Source organism: Mastigoproctus giganteus, chromosome 13 (assembly GCF_048544385.1).
Source record: "Mastigoproctus giganteus isolate SK-2022 chromosome 13, ASM4854438v1, whole genome shotgun sequence".
Classification (NCBI taxonomy): Eukaryota; Metazoa; Arthropoda; class Arachnida; order Uropygi; family Thelyphonidae; genus Mastigoproctus; species Mastigoproctus giganteus.
Window position 1 is genome coordinate 21,142,811 of NC_143587.1, and position 21,538 is coordinate 21,164,348.

Genomic DNA, 21,538 nt, shown 5'->3' on the forward strand with positions numbered 1-21,538 from the left:
TGGGGCATGCAACTATGATACAAACTAATCTCCTCTCTAATAACCATTAAGCTCAGCAGTACCACAAATCCAATGCTTTTCTCACAATTTTTATCAAGTCTGTAAATACAATGTGCCATACCTTAGAATGCTGTATCTCCATCCTCTACATCTTATTTCATATGTTATGTAACACAACTACCTATGAGTTTATATATTTTTTGTAGCTATGCTACTTCTGCAACTATAATTAATAAAAGGGCCTCGAGCTTATAGAGAAACTATAAACTGCATATACAAAAATATGCTTTTTATTATTAAATATATGCTTTCTATTACTGATGCTTTTTTTGGTTCTTTACTGCAGCAAAATGAAATGAATTAATTTAAAAGAAATACTCCACTAAGTTATATTACAGTATTTTATTTATGAAACATATTTATACTTACAAATATACATTTTAAAACTCTGAGTACGATGTTTCCAGTAGGAGGAACAATTCTGTAGAGTGGACGACCAATTAAAAATATTACTAAGAAAGAAAACAGACATAGGACCATGTCAGAAATTATACAGGGTGTATCGTAAATAGTGGTCCAGAGTAAAGGAGTCAGTACACTGTGTTCTTAGGTATCACGTACAGGAATTTCAGTTACTTTTAGTCAAGATTCTCGGAAAAAAATAAGTTTCGTTTTTTTTTTTAAATTTCTGTGTCTTGCATCACTAATTTGCCTATAATTTCAACAAATATCAATATTTTTTAATTCTGTTTTTTTATTATTACTCCTGAATAGGTGCACTATCGTAAACAAATACATTCGACTAATTTAAAGTCAAAGGTTTTTAAAGAAATTCATTTTTTTCCTATTTCGATACTCATCTCCAAAAAGTCATGTGACTTTAGGTGCATATTGTCTAAAAAAAATGTACTACACTGTCAGTGCCCATTAATTTAAAAAAATCATTATTAAATCAAGATTCTAAAATGGTACAACATTAATTGCAACAGTTCAGAAAAAAAAGTTATTGGCATTTAAAACAAAAAGCAGCTTAATTGCCTAAGATATTTTGGATTCAAAGCTTTTTTATTTTAAGTTCTTTGATTGGGTTTTTTGAAATAAAACATTCTTTTCAAATTAACTATTTATTTCAACTAAACGAAATGCTCAAAATGGCCACCATTAGCGGTGATGCATGCTCTGCATCGCCGAATAAAAGATCGTTTGAGTCTGCGAGCAAATCCGTTTGCATTAATTTCTTCAGCCGCTGTTTGAATCCTTTGAAGCAATTGTTCGACAGAAGTGATTTCCTCTTTGTAGACCTTTTCTTTCAGACACCCCCAGTAGAAAAAATCTAGGGGGTTGAGATCCGATGAACGTGGTGGCCATAAAATTGGGCCTAACCACCCAATCCATCTTTGTGGAAAAGTTTGATTTAAATGTTCTCGTACAATAACAGCGAAGTGAGCGGGACAGCCATCATTCTGCAGCCACATTGTGTCTCGTATTTCTTGGTCGACATCTCTCAATAACTCAGGGAGGTCGTTTCGCAAAAAATTTAATCTTTGCGAATCTTGACTAAAAGTAACTGAAATTCCTGTACGTGATACCTAAGAACACAGTGTACCGACTCCTTTACTCTGGACCACTATTTACGATACACCCTGTATAAAGCTTTAAAATAATTCTTTTTAAAACAATATCAAAACAAAAAAAATTGTTCTCAGTTCTAGCATATGAATACAAAGTTAACCAAATTCAATTACCATTATCATGCAACCCTGAAATATTGCCCACTTAATAATTTATTTGAAATTATAATATCATATCCATTCCATCAACAAATATACTTAAACAAAATAAAATAATTGTAGCCCTGTTGTTATATGCCATTATACAGATTTATGCATTCTGCATGTCCAAATCCATGTATAAAATATGATGATATTCTTATAGTCCATCTTGTGACTCCTGTGACCATTTAAAATACAAACAAAACATTTTATTTTTAAAATTTAAATTAATAATGCAGATTAAAATATTAATGTGATGTTTCAGAAAAATAGTTATATTTAAGATAAATAATAGTATATGATATAAGTTTGTCTTCTCTCTCTCGCAAACAAATATTATTTTTAAGAAAAAATTATTTTTTGGATGGCACTGAGGTCCCATATTTTACATACCAAGTTTGGAAGAAAACATGATGATCAGCATTAGCATTAGTAGAGGCACATGATGCAAGAAAGCAAGCTTGTACAGCATCAGCCAAAAAAAACCCCTTCCCATTTCACTGCCCATTCATTCCAAATGATAAACATCATTAAGCTTTTTTTAAAGATTTTTTTGTGATCTACACAATTAAAGCTTCCATTTAAGACTTTTCACAAAACTGGTAGTGCAAATAGGTGAGATGTTTAAAGATTACTAAAAATGATGATTCAAAATGGAGATCACCTATAATGGAAGATCATTAATCAGCTCTGATGATTCACCTGAAATTTTAGTTCTGCGTATGTGGGTTTTTGCATTAAACTCTTACAGTGGTTTAAGTGACATTGGAAATACTGACTCGGTTATAATATCACAATTAAGAAAGTAAATAAAAATCTCCATATAAATTGTGTAATTTTATCTTTACATTGTCATTTCAAAATTGCAAACCTTGGCTACAATCCAAATGAGGTGTGGAAATAAAGTACCCAGACTGTGCAATAAAAAGAACACAAAGTGAAGGAACTAAAAAGTGGTTTTATTTTTATTCAAAGTAATCAATCACCGGATGAATGCACTTGGTACACCATTCTAAAAGTTTTGAAAAGAATCAGTGAAGGCATCTAAAGAGATGATATTCAGTATGGGAGTTATATTTCTCTTTATAAATAAATAAATAAATTAAATACATTTTCTGACGACCAAACGGTCAGAGGAGTTCACAAGATAGACCTCAACATCCTGAAATCTCTTTTCTTCGAGAGCAGTTTTCACTTTAGGAAAGAGAAGAAAGTCTGCTGGTACTAGATGGGGAGAGTAGGGTGGATGGTTGATCTGTACAATGTGATGTTTAGTCAGAAACATCTTCACAAAAAGTGCAGAATGGGCAGGAGCATTGTCACACAACAAAAACCAGCTGCCTTTCTCTCGAAATTGAGGCTTTCATTTCGGTATGCACTTCAATGGCTTTTGAAGCACCTGTATACAGAACGCTGCATTGAAAAATCTCCCCTCTGCAGATACAAATTCCTTGTGAATCATACCCTGTTTGTCAAAAAACATGATCAGCATCATCTTAATCCTGGACTTTGTAAACAAAAGTTTTACTGTGGTGATGATTATGATGTCCACTGCATGATCTGACGCTTTTTCTCTGAGTCAGTGAAACACCCAACACTCATCTCCAGAAACAATACAGCTAAGGAAATTAGGACTGTCTCAACAAGTCTAGATGAAGTCATTGCATGATGACACTCTTTGTTGCTTCTGCTCATTTGTGAGGGCTATGCAGCATAAATTTTGCACACACCTTCCTTTTCCCTAAATCTTCATGCAGAATTTTACAAATTCTCTCCTTATTCATATCCAACTCACCAGCCATCATTCCGAGGTTCAAATGATGATCTTCATGCCACAATTTCCTCCAAACGTTTGCAACTCCGTCCTCATTTCAAGAGGTTAACAGATGCCCGCTTCGTGGGTCATCGCAAACATCCTCATGTCCATCTTTGAACAGCATTTTTCCAGTTTAAAGCAATATTTTATATTCATTCATTGCTTCATTGCAAAATGATGACACAACATTAATGCTACTAATAAAACTGATTGTTACTTGCAACCTATCAATCTACTGAACAATCTCTGTACCAACATATCTTGGAGGAATTTTAAACTACAACATACTTCTGTTTATTTTCAAACATGACTGCAACAGCACCAGTCCAGGAACATTATTGTCAACCTATGTTTGCAGTATAAGTTGATCTTTCTTTACAATTACTTTTTGCATCGATATCGTTAGGCTTTACAAGACTAGACCACCAAAGAAATTTAGATATCTGCGAGAAATTAAAAGTAGATAACATAGTAAATGACATAAAACGGTATCAGGAAAAATGGATCAGCCACATAGAAAGAATGAACCGAGATCGGATCCCAAAATTAGCCTTTAACTACAAACCTACAGGCAAGAGAGATGTTGGTCAACCAAGACAACGGTGGCTAGATCAAGACCACCTCCAAGAGCTACAATGGAACAGGTCTTAAAAGACCTAAGCTGGACCAAGTTCATGATGATGACTTTTTGTATCATGTGTAGTAGTGTATTTCAGTAAAATCTGGTTGAGAACCACTAAACACTTTTAACTCAATTATTTCTGCTCTTTCTTTTAAAAGTTTACATTGTGATATTTTATTACACTGTACAGGAAACTAAAAGGTATGTTGGAGGCACTAATTATGTTATCGAACCATTTCTTGAGGGATGTTTAGTACTCTACAGCAAACTGCTTTCTCTGTAATAATGCATCAATATGAAAGTGCACTTGCTCTAAAGACACCTAGTTACCAGGTGACTTTAGAGGGAGCCTGATTGAAGACTACAAGAGGGAATGGTAATATGAACGGAAGTAAAATGAAGGCAGTCGGATTGCGGAAGAGAACAGTCGGTGGATTTTTGGCTGCTGTAAAGGGATAAGTATTTTTAATTTTTACCATATTCTTCGTTAATTAACATAGTACATTGTATTTTACACAGATATTAAATAGGTTTAGTAATGTTTGTTAGCTTCTTATTTTGAATTTAACCAGCAATTTTTGGAAGTTACAACTCCCAGTGTTGGCGCCAATATTGTTGAACTAGCTGCCATATTGTAGTCAATAAGAAATAGCTCAATGTACATATATCTCGAACTGATAGCGTAAGCTATAAAGTAAAACTAGATAGTGTAATATGAAGCACTGTATTAGTAATCTGTTAGCTTATTAGAGTATTATCAATTAATCAAAAATAATATTTATTGTTAATTAAATTGTAATTAAACAGAAATCATGACCCACACTAGAGCTGCAAAGCAAAGATCAGACTAGCGAGAGTGCTGTGACTCGGGGGAGAAACGAAGGGGGCGATTCTCCAACGCATCACAGTCTCAGAAAATGTGCGAAATGTGAAACATTTGCCGACCTTTCCAAAACAGGACATGATCTAGCCATGGAGGATGCCTTTGTGTGTGCTAGGTATCTAGAGTGTCAAGAAATTAGGTGCCAACTCAGCGTTCGGATGAGTATCTATGAGAGCTTGAGGTGTAGGGTAAATGGCCTTGAAGAAATTAATATGAGGGGCCTCTCAGCTGCCCAGCTCAACTACAGAGCTCACTCCTGTGCATCAGGAAAAATAGAGGCAATCTTCAAGGCAGAATGTGTTGTTTTCAAAGGAACTAGTTATCGTTGGTGACTCTATTGTCAGGGAGATGGGAAATATACTATTCAAGAAAGATAGGTGGAACAGAACCAGGATATGTCTGCCAGGGGCAAAAGGTGATGTTGTTGTACACGTTGCAGGTCAATGTTGAAAAAACGTCGCGAGTTAGGATTGAATGCGAAAGTGTCTGCAATTCTGCCCAGACACGATAGGAGGGAGTATATGATGAGAGCCTTGTCGATCAGTTCAGCCCTGGAGAGATTGTGCAAGGCTCAAGAAGTTGAATTTTTTTCAGCCTGGTCTGTGCTTGTTGACAGGAGAGACTGCTACTACAGGGATGGGATACACTTAAATAGAAAAGGTGCAACAATATTTGCTGATGTTATCGAGGCAGAGTTAGGTGGGTCGGAAAACTGCTAGCTTGGGGGGGGGGAGGATACACAGACTAAAAGGTTAACAGTGGCCGCAGGCAGAGGCAAAAGTGATTCTTGCACTGCTTCTATTAGACTGAGCAGCAGACTGGAAAGCAAGGTAATGGAGATTTCCTGGACTGCTGGGAGTCATAGTGGAACAAGTAAATACATGGGCTGTGTTAGGGTAACTAAGAGTAGGAACAGGTGCATGTATACTTGCATGTACACCAATGCTAGGAGTATAGTTAATAAATTTGATGAGCTTGAAGTTCTAGTCAAGACATCAAAGGCAGATATTGTTGTCATGGTGTCACACAGATATAAGCAGTGCAGAATTGGAATTTCGGCAGTACAATGTGTACAAGAAGGATAGACAAGACAGGAAGGGAGGAGGGGTTATGCTCTTAGTTAAGAAACACATAAAATCTAAGGAAGTGCATCCAATTGATTTTGGTGGACAATGCAGTGTTGAGTCTGTTTGGTGTGAAATAAGCACTAGGAAAGGAAAAACGAGAGTAGGTGTGTGTTTTAAACCTAATGAATCTGATGAGTATAATGAGCAATTGTGCAGAGAAATAGAGTGGGCCAGTAAATCAGAATGTCTTATAATGGGGGATTTTAACTTTCCAGATATTGACTGGAACTTGTGGGTTGATCGCTCACACATTAACAAGACTTTTGTGTATTTGTTGGATGACTGTTTTCTACAGCAACATGTTCGAGAGGCAACCAGAGGGAGTAATACTCTTGATCTGATTATCAGCAGTGATTATTCATACATTAAGAATTTGCAGATAAAGGAACCACTCGGTGACAGTGATCACAATGTATTGATGTGAGAATTACTTAAAAGATGTAACTACCATCAATGCTAAAGGGAACGGCTTTTGTTTTCGTAAAGGTAACTACAGAGGTCTCAGACAATTTTTAAATTCAGTACAATGGGATCAACTGATGATGTTACCAACATTGAATTCTAAATGGGAAGCATTCAGGAATTTAATTTTGGAGGCTACTAGGCTTTTCATTCCAACTAAGAAATACTGTTCAAGGTTTAGGCCTAAATGGATGTCAGATGAATTAATGAGGCTCGAGGCAGAGAAGAACAATGTATGGGATGGACATAAAGTATCAGGTGACACAGAAGCCTATGGCAGGTATAAACTAGTCTGTAATCAAGTCACAAAGGAGGTTAGGCAGGCGAAGGCAGATTACGAGAAATCTTTCGCAAAGGATGCAAAGAAAAACAGCAAAGAGTTCTTTACTTTACTTTATCTGCACTCTAGAAGGAAAGGGATGAATCAGATTGGGCCACTTAACATAGGTGGGTTGACTATTGATGATCATGCTCAGGTAGCTGATAAACTGAATGACTATTTTGCATCTACATTCACACATGAGGAATTATTCAATGAGGGGAATGCAAGAAGTTTATCGAAGGCTAACAGGGAGCTAACTGATTTTGTAATAACTGAGAGCAAAGTGGAGGAGAAATTGTTGAAGTTAAACATAAGGAAGGCACCTTGGATGGACAAGATCTATCCAGCTATATTAAAGAAGGCAGCAAAGGAAGTAAGCAAACCCTTAGCCATAATTATGAGAGCTTCCTTCGACTCAGGGGAGGTCCCCATAGACTGGAGGTGGACAAATGTATCACCAATTCACAGAGGAGTGTCCCAGGGTTTGGTGCTGGACCCATTGTTGTTTTCTGTAGTAGTAGTAGTGGCATGTGATGCAAGAAAGCAACTGTATGAGCTTATGCAGCATCATCCAAAAAAAAAAAAAATTACACCATTCCCTCCAAATGCCTGTCCAGTTCCTCCTTAAATTTATTTAACCTCTCAACTTCCACAACGACAGATGGAAGTTTGTTCCAGCAATTAACCACCTGCTGGCTAAAAGCAAATTTCCCACATCTATTCTACATCTGTCTTTTCTTAATTTGAATTCATGCCCCCTTAGGTTCTTAATCTGAACAAGTGGAAGGATCCCATCAGAATTCAGCGGGCTCAACCCATTCAAGGCTTTATACACCTCAATCAGATCGCTGCGCAGGTGCCTAGTCTCCAGCCACTGCAATTTACAGAACTTAAGCCTCTCTTGGTAAGAGGATCCCTTCACTCCCCTCATCAATCTTGTTGCCCTTCTCTGTACACACTCAAGCAAATCTACATTCTTGCTAAAATGAGGCCTCCAGACCTGTACACAGTACTCAAGGTGCGGCCTGACCATTGCCTTATACAGAGGGACAATCGCCTCTTTCTCCCTGCTAGCAAAATTCCTATATATCATTGACAAAACCCCATGACCAGCCCTGGCAGCCTGTCTGCATTGCTCAGAAAACTTCATATCTGACTGCACAATTATTCCTAGGTTTTTTTTTTTTTTTTTGGTAGTTGTTGGCGCATAGGCTTCTGTGGCCATAATGCACCTCCCAAGGTTTTTGCAGTACTCTGATCCAAGCCCTGGGCGGGAATCGAACCCGCGACCTTTGGATTGGGCAGGCAGGCACTTTACCCACCCGGCTAGCCCGGCCGGCTATTCCCAGGTCTTTTTCATTTTCTACCACCTTAAGTGTAGTACCACACAGTTGGAACATTTCTCTGGGGTTACTTCTACCCATATGCAGTACTTTGCTGCATTTGTCAAGGTTAAACTTCAGTTCAGTTGCCACTGCTTAGCCCACCTGCCCAAATTATCTAGATCCTGTTGCAGTAGCACACTGCCATTACTGTCATTAACAACCCTGCCAACCTTTGTATCATCTGCAAACTTCGACACTAAGCCTGATATACCTTCATCAATATCACTGATAAATATACAAAACAACAGAGGAACCAAAAACGAAACCTGTGGGACTCCACTAATAACATTAGTCCACGAAGAGCAGCACCCATTAATTACCACCCTCTGTCTTCTCCCACTCAACCATCCTTTTATCCATTGTAGCAACTTACCCTTAATACCATTCTGCTCCAATTTTTACAGTAGTCTTCCATGCACAACAGTGTCAAAAGCTTTCCTGAAATCCAAATATATGATATCAAAAATTATTTTTTGCATCTAGTTCCTTTGTAACCACATCATAATATCCTATCAAATTTGTCAGACAAGACTTTCCCTTAACAAACCCATGCTGTGTCTGAATTATTGCTGCAGTCTTGTCTAGATGATCCTGCAATGCATCTTTAACCAGTAACTCCATTATTTTACCCAGAACAGAAGTTAAACTAACTGTTTTCTGTAATTACTTGTGTCACTCTTCGATCCCCCTTTGTGAATTGGGGATACATTTGCACATCTCCAGTCCTTGGGGACCTCCCTTGAGTCCAAGGATGCTCTCATAATTATGGCTAAGGGTTTGCTTAGTTGCTTTGCCACCTCCTTTAATATAACTGGATAGATCCCATCCACCCCAGGTGCCTTTCTTATGTTTAATTTCAACAATTTCTTCTCCACTTTGCTCTCAGTTATTACAAAATCATTAAGCACCCTGCTACAATTTGATAACCTTCTGCCATTTTCAAACCTTAATAACTCCTCATGTGTGAATGTAGAGGCAAAATACTCATTCAGTTTGTTTGCTATCTGAGTAGGATCATCAACAGTCGAACCATCGATATCAAGTGGACCAATCAGATTCATCCCCATCCTTTTAGAGTTTATATAAGTAAAGAAATCCTTGTTGTTTTTCTTAGCATATTTTGCCAAAGATTTCTTGTAATCTACCTTTGCCTGCCTAACCTCCTTTGTGACCTGATTACAGACTAGCTTATATCTGCCATAAGCTTCTGAGTTGCTTGATAATTTATATGCATCCCATGCATTTTTCTTCTCTGTCACGAGTCTCATTAGTTCATTTGATAACCATTTAGGCCTAAACCTTGAACAATATTTCTTAATAGGTATGAAACTTTTAGTAGCATCCACGATTAATTCCTTGAATGCTGTCCACTTAGAATTTACTGTTGGTAACATTGCCAGTTGAACCCACTGTACAGAATTTAAAAACTGTCTGAGACCACGGTACTCACATTTATGGAAGCAAAAACTCTTTCCTTTACCCCTAATGGTAATTATATCTTTAAGTAAATCCCGCATCAGTACACTGTGATCACTGCCACCTAGTGGTTCCTTTATCTGCAAATTCTTAATACACGAATGATCACTGCTGATAACCAGATCAAGAGTATTACCCTCTCTGGTTGCCTCTGTGGATTTATTGGATGATTGTTTTCTGCTGTTGCAGAAAACAATCTGCTGTTGCAGAAAACAATCATCCAATAAATCCACAAAAGTCTTACTAGTGTGTGAGTGACCAACCCACAAGTTCCAGTCAATATATGGGAAGTAGCCCACTCTATTTCTCTGTACAATTGTTCATTGTACTCAATTGAGTCATTAGGCCTATAACACACTCCTACTCTTATTTTTGCTTTCACAGTGCTTATGTCACACCAAACTGACTCAACAGTGCACTGTTCACCTATATCAACTGGATGCTCTTCTTTTGATTTTATGTTTTTCTTAATTAACAGCATAACACCTCCTCTCTTCCTATCCTGTCTATCCTTTCTGTACACATTGTACTCCCCAAATTCCAGTTCTGCATTCCTTATATCTGTGTGACACCACGTCTCTGCTATCCCAACAATATATGCCTTTAATGTCTTGACCAACACTTCAAATTCTTCAAATTTATTTACTATACTTCTAGCATTGGTATACATGCAAGTATACATGTACCTATTCCTAGTTACCCTGACACATCCCATATACCCACCTGTTTCAAGATGACTCCCATCAGTCCCTGAAAACCCCAGCACCTCTCACTCCAGGTCACTACTTATTCTAATAGAAGTTGTGCAAGAATCACCTTCACCTCTGTCTGCGGCTACTTTTAACCTTTTAGTCTGTGAATCCCCCCCAGCTAGCAGTTTTCTGACCCACCTAACACTGCCTTGATACCATCAGCAAATATTCTTGCACCCTTTCTATTTAAGTGTATCCCATCCCTGTAAAAGCAGTCTTTCCTGTTAACTAGCACAGACCAGGCTGAAAAAAAATTCTACCTCTTGAGTCTTGCACAATCTTTCCAGGGCCAAGGCTCTCATCATGTACTCCCTCCTATCATGTCTGGGCAGAATTGCAGGCACTTTCAAATTTAACCCTAATTCACGACTTTTTTGCAACATTCACCTGTACTTGTTAAGTAAATCTACAGATCTCCTACTCTTAATGTCATTGGTGCCACCATGTACAACAATATCACCTTTTGTGCCCTTAAAAGATGACATATGCTTTACGTCATCAACTTTTGCCCCTGGCAGACATACTCTGGTCCTGTTCCATCTATCCTTATCCTGTATTCATCGATGATATTGATGAAGGTATATCAGGATTAATGTCCAAGTTTGCAGATGATACAAAGGTTGGCAGGGTTGTTAACGACAGTAAAGACAGTATGCTACTCCAACTGGAGCTAGATAAGTTGGGAAAATGGACTGAGAACTGGCAACTGAAGTTGAACATTGATAAATGCAAAGTACTACATATGAGTAGCAATAACCCAAGAGAAATGTACTAACTGTGTGGTACTACACTCAGGGAAGTGGAAAGTGAAAAAGACCTGGGGGTAATTGTGCAGTCAATTATGAAGTTCACTGAGCAGTGCAGACGGGCAACCAGGGCAGGTCATGGAGTCTTGTCAATGTATATAGGAATTTTGCTAGCAGGGACAGGGAGGTGATTATCCCGTTGAACAAGGCAATGGTCAGGCCACACCTAGAGTACTGTATTCAGGTCTGGAACATTTTAGGAAGGATATAGAGTTGCTAGAACGAGTACAAAGAAGGGCAATAAGATTGGTGAGGGGAAGAAAGGGGTGCTCTTACGAAGAAAGTCTTAAGTTCTGCAAATTGCAGTACCTGGAGAATAGGCATCTGCAAGGTGATCTGATTGAGGTGTACAAGGCCTTGAATGTGCTGAGTAAGCTGAATGCTGATGGGATTCTTCCTCTTGCTCAGACTAAGAACCTGAGGGGGGCACAGTTTCAAATTGAGGAAAGATAGTTGTAGAATAGATGTGCAGAAATTTGCCTTTCACCAGCGGGTAGTTGATTGGTGGAACAGGTTTCCATCTATTGTTGTTGAAGCTAATAGCCTAAATAAATTTAAGGCTGAGCTGGAAAGGCATTTGAAACAAATGGAGGGGTGAAATTGGAGGTTTTTTTTTTTTTTTTTGGCTGAGGCTGCATAAGCTTGCTTTCCTGCTTCGTATGCTTCTACTAATGCTAATGATTAAATTTTCACTCTTATAAATGACTTCAGACCTAGGGACCATAAATTTAAATTATGGGAATTTAAACTGGATTGTAGGAAGTTTTCTTTTAGTTTGTGAGTTGTTGATTACTGGAATAAATTATTTGCATGAGTATTTGAGGTTAATAGTCCAGGGATATTTAAAGCACAGCTGAATAGATAGCTATGCAGTGAGGGAAATACATAGGATGTTTATTTTATTTTTATTTTTTATTATTAAATTTCATTATTTATTTTTATTTAGTTATTTATTATTATTATTATTTTTTTTTGGCTAGCCAGTGTAGCAAAAGTCTGTGGCTTTTTTGCACTGTATGGCTAATACTAATAATAATAGGGTTGATGTTTTCGAAATCAGCAGTTTCTGGTGGCTGTAAGCCACATGAATGCATTTTAAAAATGAACTCTCCGGTCTTTATCACTGTTGCTAAGAGATTACAGCACTTGAATATGGAAACAGTTTCACATCTTCATCATCATCAGCCTATTTTCAATCCACTGCAGGATGAAGGCCTTTCCAGCACATTTCCAGTTCCTTCTGTTTTGTGCAATGACCATCCATTTACTACGCACGAACATGTGAATTTCATCTGTTCATCTCTGTTGTTGTCTTCCAGGTTTTCTTTTAACTCCTCTTGGGTACCATTCAATTATTTTCTTAGTCCATCTGTCATCATATCTTCGAGCTATGTGTCCTGCCCAAGACCATTTCAGTTCATTAGTTTTGATAAGAATGTCCTTTATTTGAGTTTGTTGCCTGATCCATGTGTTTCTCTTCTTATTTAACAGTCTGATTCCCAATATAATTCATTCCATTCTTCACTGTGTAGTTTTCAGCTTCTCATCCATTCTTTTGGTGAGTGCCCAAATTTTACTTCCATAAATCATGGTGGGGAAGTATACATTGGTTCATTATTTTACATTTCAGATAAATTGGGATATTGCTCTTCAGTATTTGATTATAGTTCCTGAATGCTATCCATCCAAAATTTATTCTTCTCTTGATCTCCAGCCATTTATCATTACAGCTCCAGATAAGTATATGAATCCACCTTTTCAATTACTGCTCCTTCAATGATTATATCCCTTTCTGTGGCATACTTGTTCATCATTACTTTTGTTTTACCCATATTCGTCTTTAGTCCAAAATCCTTACTAATCAATCTCAAGTTGAAATGCCTACTTTTTCTTATATAAAGATGATATATCGATCATCTATATATCTTATTTTTCTTATATGACTTTTTCTTATATACAGATGACATATACTGACTTTGTAGTCAATATACATCATCTGTAAATATGCTTTATCTTCAAATAAAACTGTTATTCCATTCTTTACATCATTTACATGTGATTATGCTTTTCAACTACAGCACTTTCTGTTAGCGTTGGCAAACACAGAAACCTATATACACAATGTCTAGATTTTTTAGGCATTTAATTTTTATAAATTTAAGTTAATTATTACTGAGACACTCCAATAAACCACTTACAAGTCTATTCAGACTTTACTACACTTACATAAACATTACAATTCTGTTAAAAACCACTTACTTAAAGCAACAACCATTAATCCTGCAGGAACACCAAAGGCCAGTGGATAGCAATCAGGTCTACCAAAGCAATCAACATCTTCTGTTTAAAAAACAAAAAATATTTATTTAATGAAGTGTATAATTATTTCTTTACATGTCCATCAATTACTGGATTTCTAATGGTACTATTTTAATGAAATTTAGATGGGTGAACAATATTTTTTAGAAAAGTCAAATATAAAATTTTATGAAAATCATAAAATTTTATATTTGACTCCTAATGGAATAATTTAATTCCATTAGGAATCAAATTATTCACAAGCTTTGTGAATTACATGAATGTATAATTTCACAAGGCTTGTATCACATATTATTCTATATTAATTAGAACCATAATAAATTTTTTAAGAAGTTTTTAATTGATGAATAAATTATATGAATTTAATTGATATATAAATACAATAGAGAATGATTTCAAAGCAATCTTGAAATTAAGATAAGTCAGAAAAAAAAAAAAAAAAAAACTAAGAGGAAATTAAACTGCTAACAAAATATTAAACAAATCTTAACTCACATCTTTTAATATAAGAAATGTTATCCATTCTTATTAATAATATGATAAAAAGGAAAATCTTTCAATCATCAGACAGACATGAAATACATAATTTACCCCTAAGTACAGGTGTGAGAAAAGTGGACACTAAACTCCCCAAGTTGATGGACATGTAAAATAATGAAAAAAACCTCTGAAGTTCTCTCTCCTGAAAAAAAATAAAAATAAAAAAATAAATATATATATAATTAATTAAATATTAAAAATCAATTAATCAAATATTAAAATTAATTAATCAAATATTAAAAATTAATTAATTAAATATTAAAAATTAATCAATCAAATATTAAAATTAATCAATCAAATATTAAAAATCAATTAATCAAATATTAAAAATCAATTAATTAAATATATAAATATAAATACTGCATATACATTAAGAAGTCAACTCAGATTGCAATGTCAATCTAGATGTAAAATAATCTGATTTTTTCTAATGGGAAAAATGAATTTATTATTATTATTATTATTATTGCTCTTTATATTATTTCTCCCTGATTGGGGGTTCCACCTTGTGACAGGTATTACTACAAAGTACACAGGGTGGTTGTTGTTATGTCTGGTGTTACTGTTGGTCGTGGAACTCTCTGACTATCCTACAGGTGTTCAGGATTGCACCTTTCTGGATTCCTTGTAGGTGTTAGCTAAGAGACCTATTGCTGCTAGGGATGGTTGGGATGATTGAGATGGTCGTTACTTGTTGCATATGCCACATCTCTTTGATCTCCTGTCTTAGGTTTGTGTGCTTTCTGATTTTCCCCCCATGGGTTTTCTACAGGTTGCCAGTGTTGGATACCACTGTGTCAATCAGATTTCCTTCTTGTCCACAAGAATTATGTCCGGTCTGTTGTGCAGGGCTGTCTTATCTGTTATTATGGCGCAGTACCAGTACAGCTTGTGGGGTGGGGTCTCTAGTACTGCTTGGAGTTCATACTTGTAGTACAGTACACTTTCTTTGATCAACTGGTATTTCTTCTGATGTATTATGCTTGCTACCTGGTCGTATTTACAAGTGTACTCAGTTTGGGTAACCACCTTGCATCCTGCAGTGATGTGTTGGATCGTTTCTGAGGCCAGGTGGCATTGTCGACATGTGTTATCGGACACTCTGGGCTCCTTGGTAATGTATTTTCTATAGTTTCTGGTGTTGATTACCTGGTCTTGGATTGAAAGCATGAATCCTTCAGTCTTGGGGAAGAACATCCCACTCGTGAGCCATGCACTGGAAGCAATTCTATCTATGTGATCTTGATGGAGGTCACTGCAATTCTGTCATGGAGTGTCTTTTTTGCCCATCTTTCTAGCTTTGTTTGTGCCTTCTGGATGGGAGGGGGCTCCTCGCTTAGGCTGAGTGGGGTATACCACTTGTCTATCTTCCTTATGGCCTGTGGAGTGCTGCTGTGTGTTTCTAGAAGTAATCCTTCAGGTTACCAATCGCTGTTTTCTGTTGCTCAATGAAGTCTATCAGGTCCCTTCCTCCTTCTTTCCAAGCAATTGTCAGTCTCTCCAGGGCTGACTTCGGGTGGTGTTGGCGGCTCTTAGTCATCACTGTCGTTGTCTTTCTCATGATATTCTCCAGCTTGGTGTTAATCCAATCTAAGGAGTATGTTAGCACTGGGACTGCATAGGTGTTTATGGCTTTAACTGTTTCCTCCATTCTTTCTGCTTTACTTTCAGCAGGCTTCTGAGTCTCTGATGGCATTTTTTGGTCAGGCAGGCCTTAATTTCTTTTTGCAGTAACTGCTGAGCCCGCATCATCCCAAGGTATTTGTAGGTCTCTCCCTCTGTCATGGCTTCAATCTCTTTACCAGTCTATAGCTGGTAGTTTCAGTCACTAATTTTCCCTGGTGCAATCCATGGGGCTTGCATTTGTCTAGACCAAATTCCATCCAAATACCATTGCTGAATCCTTCAGTGATCCGGAGTAGTTGCTGGAGTTGCTTGTTATTCTCAATTAAGTATTGAGTTATCTCAATTATACTCCTACTCTCAATTCTGACCTCCTAATGTTTATGTCACACCAAACCGACTTGACACCGCACTGTCCAGCGATGCCGACTGGCTTCACTTCCTTGGATTTTATGTGTTTCTTAACTAATAGCATAACCCCTCCTCCCTTCCTATCCTTTCTGTATACATTGTACTCCCCGAATTCCAGTTCTGCATTACTTATATCTGTGTGATGCCATGTCTCTGATATCCCAACAATATCTGCCTTTGATGTTTTGAGCAATACCTCAAATTCATCAAATTTATTTACCAAACTCCTAGCATTGGTGTACACGCAAGTATACATGCACCTGTTCTTATTCTTAGCTACCCTAACACAACCCATGTGTTTACTTGTACCGCAATGACTCACAGCAGTCTCTGAAATATCCTGCATCTTGTTTTCCAGGCTGCTGCTCATTCCAATAGAAGCAGTGCAAGAATCACTTTCACCTCTGCCAGTGGCTACTGTTAATCTATTAATCCCCCAAGCTAGCAGTTTTCTGACCCACCTAACACTGCCTTGATAGCATCAGCAAATATTCTTGCACCCTTTCTATTTAAGTGCGTCCCACCCCTGTAGAAGCAGTCTCTCCTATTAACAAGTACAGACCAGGCTGAAAAAAATTCTATCCCTTGAGCCTTGCACAATCTTTCCTGGGCCGAATTGATCGACAAGGCTCTCATCTTGCAGAATTGCAGACACTTTCAAATTCAACCCTAATTCACAGCTTTTTTTGAACAGTGACCTGTACTTGTTAAGTAATTCCGCCAGTCTCCTACTCTTAATGTCGTTAGTACCAACATGTACAACTATATCACCTTTTGTGCCCTTAAAAGATGATATCTGCTCTACAACGTCATCAACCTTTGCCCCTGGCAGACATACCCTGGTCCTGTTCCACCTATTGTTTTTACATACCATGTTCCCCGTTTCCCTGACAATAGAGTCACCAATAACTACTAGTTCCTGTGGGACCAGCGCATTCTGCCTTGGGGGTTGCCACTGTGTTGCATGATGATCAAGCTTTGTTCACCTAATATAAAATGCCAATATGTTGTTACAATAATGCTGAATTTTTAAAAAGTATTTAAATATTTTTGAAAAAAAAAGTTTTTAAAACAATTTTGATTACCTGGCCTACTTTAAACTGATCGCCACCAAATGCTGATACACAAGGTTTTATGCCACCTGTTCCTAGAGCTATCAATGCAAGGCCAATCATAGTTGTAGCACTGCAACAGAGAACATATAATTATTGTATTTATTTTTTTGTAAACTAAAAAAGAAGCATTATATTCTCAAAAAGTTAAAGGAAGTTTGTTTTTATTTTATACTATATTCAATAGATAAACATTTTGAAAATTGGTAATGTTTATCCTGTGCAGTGAAAAATAAATATAATGCTAAGATTATTTTACAGATGCATTTACCATCACTGTTGGTTCCTTGTTAGCTGTTATGCAGGATGAATATAAATCAAATGATCAATTCAAAAGGTGTATTTTTTGTGATATTTTGGAAAAGAAAAAACTGCTTTGAAGGTAAAAATTTGTATATCATTTCTGGTTATGAATTAAAATGATATACAGGAACTTTGCCATCAGAGATAAAGAGATGATTATTCCACTACATAAACAAACGATTAGGCCATCTTGAAATGCACACAGCTTGAGACCCCATTTTAGGAAATATGTGGACATGTTTATAAGGGTATAGAGAAGAGCAATGAGAATGGTTGAGGGCATGAAGGAGTATTCTTACAAGAGAGACTTGAGTTTTTCAAGCTAAATTTTTTTGAAACCAAGTATCTGCATAATGACCTGATTGAGGTGTTTAAAGCCTTGAAAAGTTTGAATAAATTAAATACCAAGGGAATTATCATGCTTCTCCATGTGACATACCCATGGAAGCATAAATTAAAATTGGTGGGGGGGGGTTGACAAGTAGATTGAAGAGCAAGTCTTTTCTTTAAAATTTGTTTTAGTCAAAGACTGACTTTTGGAATAAACCTCCACTATTATTGTGGAGGTTGGAAGTTTATCTAAATTTAAAGAGGGATTGGATAAATACTGAAAAGAAAGACTGACCCGTGCTTCATTTTGGCAATACCAATACTAAAAATAAGATTTTATGGAAGTTTTCTTGAGGGTCTCATTATGTCATTGGTCTCCATGGAAAATCCTAAAAGTCTAATGACAATGTTCATTGTCATCTACGAATATAGCTTGTGACCATTTGTATTACAGTAGGTTGTTGTTGTTGTTATTTGGTTTTTTAGGAGCATTAGCAACTAAGGCCATATTGCTCTGAGGATATGCGGTGGTCATTCCCTGACCTTTCCGCATTCTCCGTATTTGGTGGTCACGGGCTCAAACCCTGGTATAATCAAGAAACGTGTGCTACGTACTGCCACTCCTACCCACCTGGCTACGGAGGTGCCGTATTACAGTAGGATCTCAATTATCCAAGATGAATGGGATCAAGACTGTCTTGGATAATGGAAATCTCAGATAACAAAAATCAAATGGAAATCTTGGATAATAAAACCTTAACTTTTTTGCCTTTTCAATTGGGGATGAGTTGTAATAAAAAGTATTTACGTACAAAGTAATTTTCAAAAGTTTTTATTAAATAAAATACAGTATGGTAGTATTCAATAGATACATAAATGTCATAAGAAAGAAAAATTATAAAAAAATTTGTAATTTTACTTTTTTATGATATTTAAGTTTAATGACAAGCTTAGTTTTAAAATGCACCAGTCAATATCCATTTCTAATAAGTTATCTCTTTTCTAATTAAAATGAAAAGTAATCTGGTTGTTATACTTGCCAAAATTTAAAAAAAAAAAAATACTGAATTGGTCATGGATTCACTTGACGATCATGAGTTTGAGCATATTCACAATTAATCCTGACATTTGAATGTCAAAGCCAATGAGAAGTGGTGTGCAACATTTACACATATTGAATAAACTTTTGTCAAAAATATGCTTAATCTTGTTTTGTTGCCAAATATCAGTTTTTTTAATTAACAGTTCAAACAGTACTATTCTGTTTTTGCCCAACTGGTTTGGTGAAGAGAGATCGCAGTTACAGAAGTTTAGTTAACTGAGGTCCCACTATATGTAAACACTATAATAATTTCATTAAAACTGCAAAAACTTTTAATTCTGCCTGAATGCATATTTATCTGACTACTATGATACAACTACATAACTTTTTTATTTTAAAATTAATTTGGTACAAACACATAAATTGACAAAAGTAGATTAAAGTATTTCAGGTTTCTCTACAGGCTTCTGAATGACAAAGACCAGCATTAGTGATACACACTTGCTTCGTGGATCAAATACAATTCTTGATTATCCAACTTTTGCCCAATAAGTATCCAAGAATAATTTTATTGTTGAGAATTCATAGTTTTCATTCATTAAATTTCCACACGGTAAGGATAAATTGTCAAACATAAATTTCAGGAAAAATGGAACATTCTATGAGTGTGTAACAAACCTACTCATTTTATGTGTGAATTTGTGCTTGAATTTTAACTGGAAAGCACAATGTATTGTTACCACAGAACATTTGCACCAATCTGGATCAGAGATAGAAACATACCTGCAACATACACAAATAGGGGTAAAGGGAAGGGTTTTTGCTCTCGTAAAGGTGACTACGATGGTCTGAGACAGTATTTAAATTCTATACAGTGGAATCAACTGATGATATTACCAACAGCAAATTCAAAATGAGAGGCATTCAAAGAACTTATCTTGGACGCTACTAGGCTTTACATACCAACTAAAAAATATTGTTCAAGGTTTAGGCCTAAATGGATGTCAGATGAACTAATGAGACATATGGCAGAGAAGAAAAATGCATGGGATACATATAAATTAACATGTGACACAGAAGCCTATGATAGATATAAGTTGATCTGTAACCAAGTTACAAAGGAGGTTAGGCAGACGAAGGCAGATTACGAGAAATCTTTGAGAAAGGATGCAAAGAAAAACAGCAAAGAGTTCTTTATGTATGTAAACTCTAGATGGAAGGTGATGAATCAGATTGGTCCACTTGATATCGATGGTTCAACTGTTGATGATCCTGATCAGGTAGCTAACAAACTAAATAAATATTTTTCATCGACATTTATAGATGAGGAGTTATTGAGGGGAATGCCAGAGATGTATTCAACTCTGGCAGTAAGCTAGATAATCTTGTAATAACTGAGAGTAAAGTGGAGGAGAAATTATTGAAGATAAACACAAGAAAGGCACCTGGAGTGGATGGGATCTATCAAGTTATATTAAAGGAGGAAGCAAAGGAAGTAAGAAAACCCTTAGCCATAATTATGAGAGCTTCCTTGGACTCAGGGGAGGTACCCACAGACTGGAGATGTGCAAATGTGAACCAAATTCACAAAGGAGGATCAACGTAATTATAGACCTGTGAGTTTAACTTCTGTTCCAGGAAAATTAATGGAGGCACTGGCTAAAGAAGCACTGCAGGATCATCTAGACAAGACTTCAGTTACAGCTCGGACACAGCATGGTTTTGTTAAGGGAAAGTCTTGCCTGACCAATTTGATTGGATACTATGATGCAGTCACAAAAGGGAATAACTTTGATATTGTATATTTGGATCTTAGAAAGGCTTTTGATACTGTTGCACATGAAAGACTGCTGCACAAAACAAATTGGAGCAGTGTGGCATTGGAGGCAAATTGCTGCTATGGATAAAGGGGTTGAGGGGGGGAGAAGACTGAAAGTGGTAATCAATGGACACTGCTCATCGTGGACTAATGTTATTAGTGGAGTCCCTCAGGGTTCAGTGTTGGGTCCATTATTGTTTTCTGTATTTATAAATGATATTGATGATGGTATATCAAGCTTAATGTCCAAGTTTGCAGACGATACAAAGGTAGGCAGGGTTGTTAAGGACACTACTGATGCTATGCTTCTGCAATAGGATCTGGAAAGTTTGAGCAGATGGGCTGAGAGGTGGCAAATGAAGTTTAACACTGACAAATGTAAAGTACTACATATGGGGAAACAGCAACCCCAGAGCAACGTATCAACTCTGTGGTACTACACTGACAGTGGTAGAGAATGAAAAGGACCTGGAGGTAATTGTGCAGGCAGATTTGAAGTTCTCTGAGCAGTGCAGATGGGCTGCAAGAGTAGCTCATGGTGTCCTGTCAATGATATACAGGAATTTTTCTACCAGGGATAAGGAGGTGATTATTCCCTTGTATAAGGCAATGGTCA

The 21,538-nt window shown here is 36.7% G+C and overlaps 1 protein-coding gene across 1 annotated transcript in view; it reads right to left on the reverse strand.

Moving 5' to 3' along the window:
* LOC150075844 (solute carrier family 15 member 1) overlaps window positions 1-21,538 on the reverse strand; it is a 154,860-nt gene that overhangs the window by 80,856 nt on the left and 52,466 nt on the right. Inside the window, exons 5-8 of the mRNA XM_090388171.1 lie at window positions 17,402-17,501; window positions 14,334-14,424; window positions 13,683-13,763; window positions 430-512 (exon numbers count right to left, since the gene is read on the reverse strand). Coding sequence (XP_090244297.1) covers window positions 430-512; window positions 13,683-13,763; window positions 14,334-14,424; window positions 17,402-17,501 — 355 coding nt within the window. The remainder of the gene's footprint in view (window positions 1-429; window positions 513-13,682; window positions 13,764-14,333; window positions 14,425-17,401; window positions 17,502-21,538) is intronic.